This window comes from Xiphias gladius, chromosome 11 (assembly GCF_016859285.1).
Source record: "Xiphias gladius isolate SHS-SW01 ecotype Sanya breed wild chromosome 11, ASM1685928v1, whole genome shotgun sequence".
Taxonomy (NCBI): domain Eukaryota; kingdom Metazoa; phylum Chordata; class Actinopteri; order Istiophoriformes; family Xiphiidae; genus Xiphias; species Xiphias gladius.
Genome location: NC_053410.1, coordinates 19,168,749 through 19,182,538, shown reverse-complemented (window position 1 = coordinate 19,182,538; position 13,790 = coordinate 19,168,749). Strand labels below are relative to the sequence as shown.

The window sequence follows — 13,790 nt, the reverse complement described above, 5'->3', positions numbered from 1 at the left end:
AATCCATTTCACTCCACCCACCCTTAACTCTCAACCACCGTTTACACACAATGAAATGGTAACAGGCGTTGTTTGTTTATGTAAGTGTTATAAGTGTAACATGGAGAACAGGAGAGGGGTGGGGGAAGCTGTCCCTTTAACGGTGTAGTCAGCAGGGCCCCACCTCCAGGGTTTGTTGTTCTTGGCTGGCTGTTGACTGAGCTCTATGCTGCCTCCTTGTGACAGCCCAGAGAAGTACATTGCACAGTAACCTGTCATTGTTTACACTGTGACCGTATGGCAGAGGGGTGGAGTAGTACAGTGGTAGATGTCTCATATATCTGTAACAAACAGTGTGCCCTTAAATGGCCTAGTTAAATAAAAGTCAGAAGAAACAGGTCTGTATGTGTGAACTTGTTGGTTTCATTTGCACATTTGCAGCACGGCATATGCGCCCAAAAGAGAAATGATATCGTGAGAGCAAACGTGAGTCATAGTGGTCAAGTAAAAGAATCCACCCTGCAAGTGTGCGCCGTAGATACAGAGAGTGGGAGCAAGCAGGCGAGTCCTGGTGGAAATCGGATCTCCATAACGGCAGTGCTGCTTCCTCTGCCTTAGACCCTGGCACTGGAACAATTCTCGCTGTTGTGCCCCTCGACTCCAGTAAACAGCAGCAGCACAGGCTGCGAGTGGGCATGCCCCACCTCGCACATCGCTCTTCAACTCTCCCACCTGTTTGTTTTTGTTTCGTAGACAGCACATTTTGTAATCCGTCACCGTGGCCTTTTGCTGAAACTACTTTGGTCATTGACTCATACTTTGACACCCCTCTCCCCCCTTACACACACACACGCACACACACACACACACACACACACAGTGCCACCTCATCTGACCTATTAACTGTCTCTTGTTTCTGTGCAACAAGGTCATCTCCCCGGACTGTCATGAAGACGTGACTATGAAGAAGGACAACATCTTCGTCCGCTCTTTCAAGGATGGAAAATTGTGAGTCATTACTTATGTGCTAAAAACCACACTTTCACCATATGTGAAGCACTAATGATTATCAGTAGGTTATTTGACTTTTTCATCATCAATAAATCAATCCATCAGTCAAAAGTAATAATCAATAAAAAGTCAAAATAGAAGTTAGCATAGCATAAAGGTAGGCCTTAGAATTGCTTACTGATTTTGGATCGTTTGCACAAAAAAAAAGAGGGAATTCAGTTCACATTAAGGGAAAAACAAACAATCTTTTCCAAAGCTTTGAAAAGCAAATGATTGGTTATTTTCACATGATAATAATTTGTTCCTGATTAATTTTCCGTAAGTCTATTAAACAACTAATCATTTAGTACCGCTGTAAAACATCCCCATCAGGAGTCAGGAGGATACACAGTATGTGCAGTGAACCTCTTTATGAAGAAGCACATACACAAGGAAATGCTTGTGTGCACTCTACTGTAAGGTATAGCTGCAAAATATATGTGCAATATTTGCACATATGTCAGATGATTATGGTGCATATTTTTTGCTTTTTCTTGCCTTTTTTTTAAATTTATGCTTCCAGCATAGTTACATGGTTTGAATTTCCCACTCATGACAAATCTCTGTATTATCACTATTTTGATTAAATTGACTAATTAATTGTGCATGTTTAGAAAATGAATTAAAATATCCATGATACATCATATGTAGCTTCAGAAGAATATAAGATCAGATTTTGCGATGCCCCAACAAGAGGTAATATACTGTGTGCCTTCCTTGGCAGTGCTGGGTTTTGCTGATTTATTCGTCCTAAGGCTGTAAGTTACTGGTGAGGTGAGGTAGTGTAGCTTCCCTGCAGCCTGCCCGTGGCGTGGAATCACAAAGCCAGATTGTTTTGTCTGGGGCGAAGAGAGGGATAAGTCCTGTCAGGAGTCTGCAATCAGCTGGTCGTTTGTTGCTGCAGTCTCTCTGTATGTGGGTAGAAATATGCCGTAGCCCAAACTCAAATTAATTTGGTGTTGGCTCGCTGCTCCTGAGACTACCTTACTGTCTGTTTGAATTCCAGTGATGACAGAACAGCCTTGAGTCTGCGTTCCTTTATAGATATCCCGCGTAACTCATCAGCCTGACCCTTAATCTGCAGCTGATGACATATTCCTAGCAGAGGAAGGCTTTTCACTTTTATTTTGGCTAATAGTCAGGTGAAGGGTAGAGTTGATGAGACGGATAAGATGAGGAATGATACATCAGAGAAGAACTGGAAGTCATGTACTTGTGAAGTATGTCCTCTCTGAGCCTGGTGCCCTGTGATGGTTTTTGTTGCAAATTAAATCGCACAGTGGCAGTCTGCCTTTCTGTTTTGTGGCAATTTGATTTCACTCATTGAAATCGGCATAGTGTATCCAAGGGTGGGTGCAAGAAATAAAAATGTAAGATGTCACAAAATATATATCATTGTAAATGAGATTTTCAGGTTTGTTTTCCTCCTATCCTTTTACTTTTATGTGGATGGAATAACAAAGATAAAAAAAGGTATATTGTTACTGTTACTCGTGTGTGATGTGATGTATCACTCTGATCCATCAGGCATGTTATGTTACAGTTTGATCTATCACAGGCTTTGCAAGTGGTCCCTGTAGAGACAAGTTCATACATTTACTAAGACAGAACAAAGCTTTTGAACAGAGTTTACCACATATAGTCATTGCTGAGATCTGGCAGTATGAAAGCAATTTTTCACATGTATCAACACCAGTTTCAGACTCTCTATACCTTCTTTTCAGTAATGCCACGATTTCTACTATGCTGCACCGTTTTCTTTAACCCTTTTTGTGGACACGCTGTTTTCAAGTGCTTTTCCATTCTTTTACAACGAACACGCACACACAGACTCCACTTGTCATTGTTTGTTATTGTACTTTTTATCATTTATGTCAGCCTCTTCTCATCTATTATTACCTAGTTATTCTAACTTGCTGCTCTCTGCGTGATTTGTTTTTTGAAGAGGGGTCACATCCATAAGCCACGTGACCTCTCCCGCACAGCGCCGGGGTCAGCGTGTTCACTTTCCTCTGGAGAGTTTAGCATTGTTAGTGATAACCATTCATCGTGCCTTTCAAAAACAATGGCTTTGGAAAACATTTTTTAGGGAAAGCAAGGTCACATCCAGAGGAGAGACGGGAGTTGTCAGGAAGTGGCTATTCCTATTTAGTCAGATCTGGTTACCATAGTAACAATGGAAACTGAAGCGGTTGCTATTTTTTTCTTTTTTGGCCTGCTTGCAAACTTGTCTGTGCTATTGAAGTATACAGAAAAAGACAGCTTGATCACTGTGCATAGGTTTTTAACTCAGACTTTCAAAATCAGCTAAACAAAACAAGGCTGCAAACTGGTCCATGTCGTATTTAGAGCTGAAACAATTAGTCGATTAATTGATTAGTCGAATGACAGAAAAAATGAATCAATAATAAAACTCTTAGCCATGCTTAGCGGCATGGCTTTAGGGATGGCAAAGCCGGTCAGTCAGTCAGTTGGTCCACCACTTTGGTCCAGACTGAAATATTGCAGCAACATTAACCAAAATGATATTTTTTACAGACAGTCATGGTCCCCAGAGGACGAATCTTACTGATTTTGGTGATCTCTTGATTTTTCATCTAGCTGCACCATGAGGTTGACATTTGATTGACATGGATTTGAAACGAACCTATTAAGATGGGATTGAAGTGTAGACTTTCAGCTTTAATTTAAGGGGTTCGACGAAAATATCGCTTTTTTTTTTTTTTTTTTTTTTTAAGCCACTTTTATACATCATCTCTCATTTTCAAAGGCTCAAAAGTAATTGGACAGTTGACTGACAATCAGTTTCATGGACAGGTGCGTGCATTTTGTAGCTCTTGGTGAGAACTTTCAATATGCGGTCCAAAGAGCTGACGATGCAAATGAAGGAGGCCATCGTTAGGCTGAAAAAACAAAACAAACCTATCAGACGGATAGCAGAAACTTTAGGAGTGGCCAATCAACAATTTGGTACATTCTTAAAAAGATGGAATGCACTGGTGAGCTCAGCAGAACCAAAAGGCCAGGAAAACCACAAAAGACAACTAAAGTGGATGATTGCAGAATTCTTTCCTTGGTTAAGAAATGGAATATTCTTCAATGGCCAAGTCAGTCACCTGACCTCAACCCAATTGAGCGTGCTTTTCATTTACTGAAGACAAAACTGAGGGCAGAAAGACCCACATCCAAGCAGCAACTGAAGGCGGCAGCAGTAAATGTCTGGCAAAGCATCTCAAGGGAAGAAATGCAGCATTTGGTGCTGTTCATGGGTTCCAGACTTCAGGAAGTCATTGACTGTAAAGGATTTTCATCCAAGTATTAAAAAATAATAATTATGTTAGTTTGTCTAATTAGTTTTATGCTTCTGAAAATGAAGGACTTTGTATAAAAATGTCTGTAATTCCCCAACGGTTAATGCAACATTTTTGTTAAACCCCTTGAATTATAGCTGAAAGTCTACACTTCAGTCACATCTTGATGGCTTTGTTTCAAAACCTTTGTGGTGGTGCACAGAGGCGACATTACAAAAATTGTGTCACTGTCCAAATACTTAAGGACCTAACTGTATATTCAAAGTCACAAGAGGATCAATTCTAATAATAACAATAACTAACAATAATAGTAACAATAATCTATGGCATAGAATTTCCTTTTGTTCAGTACTATGGTTTATGGCCAAATAACTTGCAAAACTGACATTCCCATCAGCTTCAGCTGTTTTAGCACTAATCAGCAAATGTTAACATGCATTTATTAGCATGTAGCTCAAAATGCAGCCTCCAGAGCTGCTTGCATGTCCGTAATGGCTTAGTCTTGTTTATCTTTTTAGTTAACCTCAACAAAAAAAAAATCTTTACACACAAGGACATTGGTGAATGACTATGCGGAAAATGTCATTAAACCAAACTGTCTGTTTTCTATTAGCTCGTTCAGCTGTAATAAGCTGTTTTTTTTTTTTTTTTTGTTTGTTTTTTAATTCACTCCTTGGCAAATCTAGTCATCGGATCAGCTCGGCTGCCTACAGATACCACAGCAAATGGTCTCTCTTGCACACCAGCCAAGCCTCTGACTGCTTTCAGCTCACAAGCTCCACTGATCCATCTATCTGCCAGATCACTGACACTTTGCCCAGCTGCTGTAGAGATGTTTTAAGAAAATAGGCTGTGAATGCAGTCATGACCATTCATGTCTCCTCACGTTTTGAGGTTGTTATTGGTGTTGGGCTGTAAAGTTAGTAACTTCAAGGGCAGCTTTCTCTCTCCCAGTGTTTTAATTACCGAGATTTTAGGGTATTTACTCTTCGCTGCTTCACATTTTATTTTTATAGACCTACTTTCATTTCAGGAAAACACAATCTTGCATAGTTTTTGGCTGGCTTACTGCTTTTCCTTAAAGTCACACCATAGTGCTGAACCTTGGTGTAGTAACATTGGGTACTGTCTACGCTGTCATTTCTGTGCACATTTTTAATCAGTGTGCTGTGTTGTGTTTTGCAGTTACATGGTGCTGCGAAAGGACGTCCGCGAGATGAACAGCGATTGTCCTCCGAAAGCCGACGCAGGGCTCAAACCAGGTGAGTTTAAAGGAAAGCTTCGAGAGGGAAATCTGAACTGGTGCATAGCACATACCTAGTCCCCGACATCTGTGGGCTGGTCTGTGTGTGGACACACTTGGCAGAAAACGCTTACAGAGTGGGTCGCAACAAGGCAGACTGAAGAAAGAGAAGTTTTGTTTTGTTTTGTTTTTTTTCTGGGGAATGCAGCGGTGGAGAGCGCCTGTCACTGTCGAGTCTATTTTTATTTGAAGTCCTTACCAGGGTTTTTATATAGTGCCCCCATTTTTCTGCTGCAGAGCTCTCAGTCTCTCATAATTACCGTTAGGAAACAACTTTTTACTATCCCAGTCTTGGTATTCACAGGTGGTTGACTCACAACTGTGATATTTTCTGCATTACAAAAGCGTAAAACAAGCATCTGCCAAGGTGGTTAGATGCTACTTAAACCCACCTGTAACATTGTGGCTGACTGCTTCTGCTGCTCTGCATCAATGCAGATTCTCCTGACAGATTTTCATGTTGCTTTCTTCCATGGCTCTTTTCTTCACGTTTATGTCAAAATGTCTTATATACTGTCATATTTTTGTATACAAGTCTATAATTTTCAGAGTGACAATAGAAATAAGTTGTATTATCTTTTTTTTTTTTTTAGCAAAGTAGTTTTAGGAAAAAAACCTGAGGATGCTTTGGTTTCATTCAGTATACAGTCCATTCAGAAAGTATTCAACCCCTTCACTTTTCTCACATCGCCTAATGCTAAAATTGTTTAAATTCATTTTTTCCCCTCATCAAACTACACTAAATACCCCATAATGACAAAACAAAAACAGAATTTTAGATTTTATTTTTTTGCAAATTTATTAAAAAGGAAAAAATTGAAATATTACGTTAACATAATTATTTCGACCCTTTGGTGTGACACTAGAAATTTAGCTCAGTTTCCTCCCATTTCTCTTGATCATCTTTGAGATGTTTCTACACCTTGACTGGAGTCCACCTGTGGTAAATTCAATTGATAGGACGTGATCTGGAAAGGCACACAGCTGTCTATATGAGGTCTCACAGCTGCCGATGCATAACAGAGCAAAAATCAAGCATCACTTCAATACTCCACTGATCTGGGCTTTATTGCAGAGTGGGCAGACGGAAGCCTCTCCTCAGTGAAAGACACATGAAAGCCACTCACAGTTTGCAAAAAAGCAGCTAAAGGACTCCCAGACTGTGAGAAACCAAATTCTCTCGTCTGATGAAACCAAAATTGAACTGTTTGGCCTCCTTTCTAAGCGTCATGTCTGCAGGAACCCAAGTACCATTCAGCACCTGCCCAAAACCATCCCAGTGGTGAAAATGGTGGCGGTAACATTGTGCTGTGGGGTTATTTTACAGCGGCAGGGACAGGGAGAGTGGTCAGGGTTGAGGGAAAGCTGAATGGAGCAAAATACAGAGATATCCTTAATGAAAATCTGGTTCAAGCGCTCAGGACCTCATAATTGGCCGAAGGTTCACTCTCCAACAAGACAATGACCCTAAGCCTTAGGGAAAGCCTTAAATTTAGAATACTGGCCTTGTGTTCTGTTGATTTGTGATATTTGTTTAATTTGAAATATAACGTTATTTATACTTGACGTGCAAGATGATAAGAGCGGTCTGATTCAAACATCTGTTCATGTCTTATCTCTGTTTATTTAGCCGGAAAATTGTTATATCTCTCAAAAATATTTCGGCATGTGTTTAACAAACTCAATTTGCTAAATAACAGCAGCAGGGAATGATAGGCAGTGCTTACCGGGTGTGGTCAATATGTTTTCTCTCTGTGTTGTGCAGCGCTGGACGCAGCCTTTGAGTTCCAGCAGCAGCTGGTCGTGCCCAGCACCTGGAAGACAGAAGTGAAAGAGGAAAGTTCTAGCAGTGAGGAGGATGATGAGGATGAAGAGGAGGAGCAGGAGGAAGATGCCAGCGGCGAAGAGGAGGAGGTAGTGGCATGAACCCTGCACATGCTCCTACCCCTACAACCTGGGAGTAAAAAAAAGGTCCTCAAACTGTCTTGTTTCCTGTCTGCAGGAGGAAGTGGAGCCTTTCCCAGAGGAGAGGGAGAACTTTCTGCAGCAGCTGTACAAGTTCATGGAGGACAGGGGTGAGTACAAAGTGCAGTTAAATGGATGTTTGCAGAAACATTTCATTTCTCTTCAACATACCTCTCAAATGCAGGTAATTTTAGGGCTTTCGACTACTTCTTCACTCTGGGAGATGAAGACAAGGGAGAGTTTAAAAAAAACAAACAAAATAATAAGACAAATAAAACAATTTCTATATGTGATGTCATCTCCCTCCTACGATCCAAAGGCTGTACCCACAGCCTTTAAGGCTGTCTCAAAACAAGAAAATGAAATTTTCTAGTTAACTTAGTCTAATACGGTTCATGTATAGTTTCATAACTTTGATTATCCTTTTACAACAAGAGATATCTCTATACATGTGGTTTCACCTACTCTGGTCATTAAAATATTTTGAACAGCAATGATAGGAAGTACAAATACCGCACTTGAGTACAAATTTGAGGTACTTTTACTTGACTTGAGTGTTTCCTTTTCATGCTACTTCAACCATCTACTCCACTACAATTCTACTATCTTCTATTTATATTATAAAAATATTGTAGTTTTTCCTCTACATGTATTTGGTACTTTAGTTACCAGTTACTTTGCAGATTAAGATTTTACACAAAAACACATCATCAGATCGTAATATATGATGTGTTGATTTTAAACTGTTGATAAAAACAATTCAAAAGTATATATAATAAAATTAGCCCATCTCAACCAACTAAAACAGTAAAATGCTACTACTAATTAATGCATAAGTATTAACAATCTAATAATATATACAAGCATAACACTCACAGGGGTGTTTAACATGTACTATTTAAGTACATTTTGCTAATAATACTTGCAGACTTTTACTTAAGTGACATTTTCAATGCAGGACTTATATTCTGAGTAGTTCATTTGGCAGTTTTGTTGCCTTTTCTTAAGTGAAGGGCCTGTATACTTTCTCCACCACTGTTGAAAATCAGTTCCCGGCAGCTTTATATAAAAGTTTTTCCATTAAACAAAAAATGCAGCACTGCCTCACTCCGTTTAATTGTATCTTTGTGTCTACCATCCCGACCCGTTCTGTCTTTCTCCTCCTCAGGAACTCCCATCAACAAGCGCCCTGTTCTGGGCTATAGGAACTTGAACCTGTTCAAGCTCTACAGGCTGGTGCACAAACTGGGAGGCTTTGACAACGTGAGTGCGATTTTGACAGCAATTCCTCTTAGTGTCGTTTGACTTTAGTCATGCTTGTCTCATTTGATGTTCACTGACTGTGGAACTGTCTTCTTCTATGTCCATGTCTGGGTAGATTGAAAGCGGCTCCGTTTGGAAGCAAGTCTATCAGGATCTGGGAATCCCTGTGCTTAACTCAGCCGCTGGCTACAATGTCAAATGTGCTTACCGCAAGTACGTACAGGGGCTGCCCCCACAGCTCCTCAAAGCTTTTAACTCAGTTGGGCAGATGCAGCTTATGTTTCTGTAGTTTTTCACCAAGACTGACATGCAGTTTGTACCCTGTTTTATTTTTTTATGCCCATTTTAAGTACTTTGCTTCCTCAGTTTAGAAAAGTCTTCAAGAGCAAATTGAGGTTTTGTCTTAGCAAGGTTAACTTTGTTGAAATGTGTACTTGTTTGAGAGGAGCAGTAAAATTAAACATATGGCTCATGCAGGTACTTGTATGGATTTGAGGAATACTGCACTTCCACCGCCATCACCTTCAGGATGGACCTCCCTTTGAAGCAGGGTACCAAAGGGGAGGTGAAGTCTGAGGGGGAGGCAGGAGGAGCAGCTCCCACATCGTCCAGCTCTGAAGAGCAGAAAGCCCAGCTGGATGAAGAAATTTGCAGTGCACAATCTGTAGTCTGCAAGGTGCATTCTCCTAAATATTGTTTTGATTACGTTATGTTAGATATTTATTCCAACCCTTACTTTCGATTAATTACTGTAGAGCACCCATGTGTGTGTTTTATATTAAAAGCATCCCTCTTTCTTAGGAAGAGAAATCGGATTTGACCCGAAACAAATTGGAGTCCGAACCATCAAAAACTGAGGGAAAGGACAGCGCAAACGACGACGATGACGAAGAAGACACTCCCCACAAGGGAGACGCAGATGAGGGCTCATCAACGGCTCACCTCGGAGCTGAGAACATGAAACAGGAGCTTGATGAGGAGCAGGAGAGCAAGGACAACTCTGGGTAGGTGGTCTGAAGGGATGGTCCCTCCACCAGGGTGGTTTTAAAAAAAAAAAAAAAAAAAAAAAAAAAAAATTCCTCAAGACACAGACACAAGCTCCATGCAGGATAGCTGCATGGGGAAGCTGTGTTGATATTCAATCTGACCCTAAGTATTTAAGAATTTTAAAAGTTTCTCCAGACAAAAAGACCTGAGGCATTCGCTTTCCTTGGTGGTAGTAAAAACCTAAAAGACCATTAGCAGATGAACAAGCAGTGATCGTTCTGACCTTAATGATACTAATACGCAGTACACCCACAATCCCCCTCTACCTGCTAACCAGAGAGAGGAAAGCTCTCCTCTCTCTCTCTTCTAACTAAGCTGCCCACTGCCCTCTGTGCTATTATTATTTCTTGTGGCTTAGTCGGCATCAGCTGGCAGAGACATCTTAGAGCACCAAAGCCTGACTGCTAGCTACCTTTCACCTGGCATGTCATGCTGTGCTCTCTCTCTCTCTCTCGTTCTCTCTCGTTCTTGTTTTCTCTCTCTCTCTCGTTCTCTCTCTCTCTCTCTCTCTCTCTCTCTCTCTCTCTCTAGCGGGGATTGTTTGACCATGGCCAGCCTCAGCTCACTCAGTGCACACAACATGGCTGTGCTCTTCTTGATTTCTCCCCTTTCCAAAATTCTTATCTCTGTCTCTCCGCCCCCTCTTCCTGTCTTTTTTTTTTCTCATTTTTTGGCTTTTTGGTGTTCAGCTTTATTAAATGTTCCATGTGTGTGAGTGTTGTCACTGATGCATTAGGACAATAGATGCAAGATAGTGCTTCCGAGGCAGCAGCCTTTAGAGCATAACGGAACTTTCAGTGTTGATAACTGTATGTTCTGGGTAGTTGAATCGTTTGGTCTCAGTTACATGTCTTTACCCCTCTAGTTTCCTGTCCGGAGCATCTAGGTCAGTGCTCTCTGTTTAGTTTAGACCTGTGTTTGTTTGGCCTCCAATTTGACACTTGTGTAGGTTGTTTAGGCTACTGGGGACTGGCTAGAAAACACTGCAAAAAAAAAAAAAAGAAGAGTCCACATACTTAGTTTACTGCTGTTTTTTCTGTCCAATTGAAGGATCGTAAATTTCTCCAGCTCTAAGATGTTCTGATCATACGCTGTTGCGCTTAGTATTCCTCTCCTGTGTAGTTTTTATCACCCGTGGCTGTGGGCACACAATAGTACGATAATGCCGATCACCATCATATGTGGACTTCCTTAAAGTCTGGAGGTTCCCTGATCCTTTGGCTTTGTCAGGATCATCGGTCCTCACAGATGACGTGGTAGTGTGCAGACAACCCGCGGGCTGATGTGATCTGATCGGAGCTTTCCTGACGATTTCAGACCTGTTTGATGTTTACAGCCTGTAATCCAGATCACATTTTCATTCCAGCAGCAGATATTGTGTGCAGCCAATGAGAGGTAGTTTACAGTGACTTAAAAGGAGACAGTTATGGTTTAATTTATATTAATGATGGTAATTATATTTTATAAAGAGAAAGTCTTGTACTACAGTAATTGTTAATTTTCTGCCTGAGTCTTGTTTACCTTTTATCTTTTTCTCCTGATGAAGTGTACTCAGCTCCAGCTCTAATGAAGAGACTGACTCTCCAGCCTTTCTTTGTGGCTTTTCAGTGCATAATAATAATAATAATTAGGTTAAAGTTTCATAGCCCTGGTTTTGAGGAATTTATAAGTCTTGATATAAGTAATGCTTTGGGGTAATATCTTAAGGGCTGCAACTAACCATTCTTTTCATTATTGATTAATCTGCTGGTTAATTTTTTTTCATTAATCGATTAATAATTTTAAAAGCTCCAAGAGCCTGGGGTGACTTCATCAGACATCTTGTTTTGTCCAACCAACAGTCCAAACCCCCAAAATATTAAATTTACTGTAATGTAAGACCAAGAAAAACAGCATATTGGCACATCTGAGAGCCTGGAACCTAAAAACGTTTGGATGAAAATGACTATTTTCTGTCGATCGACTAGTTATTGCAGCTTTGAATTTGTTATACCTCAGTGTGGATGTTATAACCTATCTGTGCTTATTTGTGTTTCATGACCATATAATCACTGAGGGTTGGAAGTGGTCTATGAATCTCATCACATGCGGTGCATTTTCAACACCACTTGCCATTTGAAGTCTAGCGTGTCCCCAGTCGTAGGGTGGTCACCCTTTCTTCAGTTGTCACACTTGGACTGCCGCACGAATAAGTGCATCTTCTTCATTGTGGCCCGTTTGAAAATGTGCTGTCAGCATAAAGCAAATGCTCTGAGCAGTTAGGTACGAGAGGGATTGTGTGGAGCACTGTGGTCGTGGCTGTTCTTTGTGGCGAACTGGATCTCGCAGCCGTGCTTCATCTCAACGCTGTAGTCTCGCTTTAAGTTGCCGCCCTGCCTTCCAAGTTGTGCTTTGCCGTGCTAACCTGCCCCTGTGGCCCCCGCGCCTAAACCACTTACTGGCACTCCTGCACCGCCCATACACCCTCCAGCTTCGACATCTCCTGACTGTTTCCCACTAGCTCCTCCTTGTGGCTGCTTTGTTTCCTACAGCGTGTGTGTGTGCTTGTGTGAATGAGAATCCTAAGTATGTTCTTGTGTGGATATAGGGTTAGATAGCCTAACAGTAGTGTTATTTCCCATTCAAGATGATTGATTTTTGCCATGAAAGAATTATGTTTTATTTGCTGAAACACTCCATGTACTGTTCTTTGACTGGCTTACTGTAAATGATTCAGTTGTTTATCCTGCAGTTTGCTGTAGGTTACACTGGACTAGGACAAATATGGAAAGCTAATGTGTCTTTATAGATAAGGGCCCAGTGTTGTAACGGGACATGGCAGGCAAGGGTGGAGCATAATTATTTAGAAAACAGGCCTTCAAGCAGCAGGCAGTGAGTTGGGCTGGGTGGCTGTGGGTGGGGTTCTGTGGTGTTCAATGGGGCAGCCTAGGGCCAGGAAGTGCTGAACTGTTTTTCTTGCAGGGATGACAGCAGTCAGGAGGGGGAGGAGGGGGAGGAGTTTGAGTGTTACCCCCCGGGGATGAAGGTGCAGGTGAGGTATGGGCGAGGCCGCAATCTGAAGACGTACGAGGCCACTGTGAAAGAGGCAGACGTGGAGGGGGGAGAGGTGCTCTACCTGGTGCACTACTGTGGCTGGAACGTCAGGTAAGACAGGACCTGGGGAGAAATCACCTAACGTCTATATTCACCCTAAAGAGAAAGAGAAAAAAAAAAGAAAAAAAAGACATCTCTTAACCTTCAATTCAGCTCACGGGATCACCGCTACATGGGTATCCCTGCAGCAGTAACACATCCCTTCCTCACAATTCTGCTTCATCTAATCCAGCCCCATGGTCAGTACTCTGATTATGGAGAACACTGGGCCATCTAGTGGCAGAAACAGAATTGAGTTTTGGGTTGATGTGGATCACTCCTCAGCTTCCCTCACTCAGTTTTGACTGAATCCCCTGTCTGTCTGTCCCCCAGCTGTCTGTCTCTCGACTAAATCTACAGACAGGCTGAACTTTTGCCAATTTAACTCTGGAGATAGCCAACCATCTGGTTAAACAATTTTACAATTCTACAATATGATATTTTGATGTGAGCTACCCTTCTCTGAATTCTCTGAAAGGCCAACCAAAGTGCTGCTACACTCACCTCTACCTCTCAACCCTCTCCCCCCTCCCCAGTGGGTCAGGGTTAATGCAGTGTTAAGTAGAGTGTTAGGGTACCATGACACAGAGGTTAACTAGTGCAATCAGCATTTCATTGTCTCAATGTTGTTGTGTGGTCCTCTAGCACTCTATAAAAGACAGTGGGATGTTCTCTGCATTGTGTCTGTCGTGTGTGATGTCGTGAAACTTTTCATTTTCCTCATACGACACAAGTAGCAC

The 13,790-nt window shown here is 41.5% G+C and overlaps 1 protein-coding gene across 3 annotated transcripts in view; it reads left to right on the top strand.

Moving 5' to 3' along the window:
- arid4b (AT-rich interaction domain 4B) overlaps positions 1-13,790 on the top strand; it is a 41,585-nt gene that overhangs the window by 21,589 nt on the left and 6,206 nt on the right. For 2 of the 3 annotated variants that reach the window (XM_040138821.1, XM_040138819.1), the window contains exons 9-17: positions 908-987; positions 5,526-5,602; positions 7,409-7,557; positions 7,646-7,718; positions 8,777-8,871; positions 8,987-9,084; positions 9,349-9,547; positions 9,673-9,875; positions 12,880-13,062. In XM_040138821.1, coding sequence (XP_039994755.1) covers positions 908-987; positions 5,526-5,602; positions 7,409-7,557; positions 7,646-7,718; positions 8,777-8,871; positions 8,987-9,084; positions 9,349-9,547; positions 9,673-9,875; positions 12,880-13,062 — 1,157 coding nt within the window. The remainder of the gene's footprint in view (positions 1-907; positions 988-5,525; positions 5,603-7,408; positions 7,558-7,645; positions 7,719-8,776; positions 8,872-8,986; positions 9,085-9,348; positions 9,548-9,672; positions 9,876-12,879; positions 13,063-13,790) is intronic. The other variant, XM_040138822.1, reaches the window with a different exon arrangement.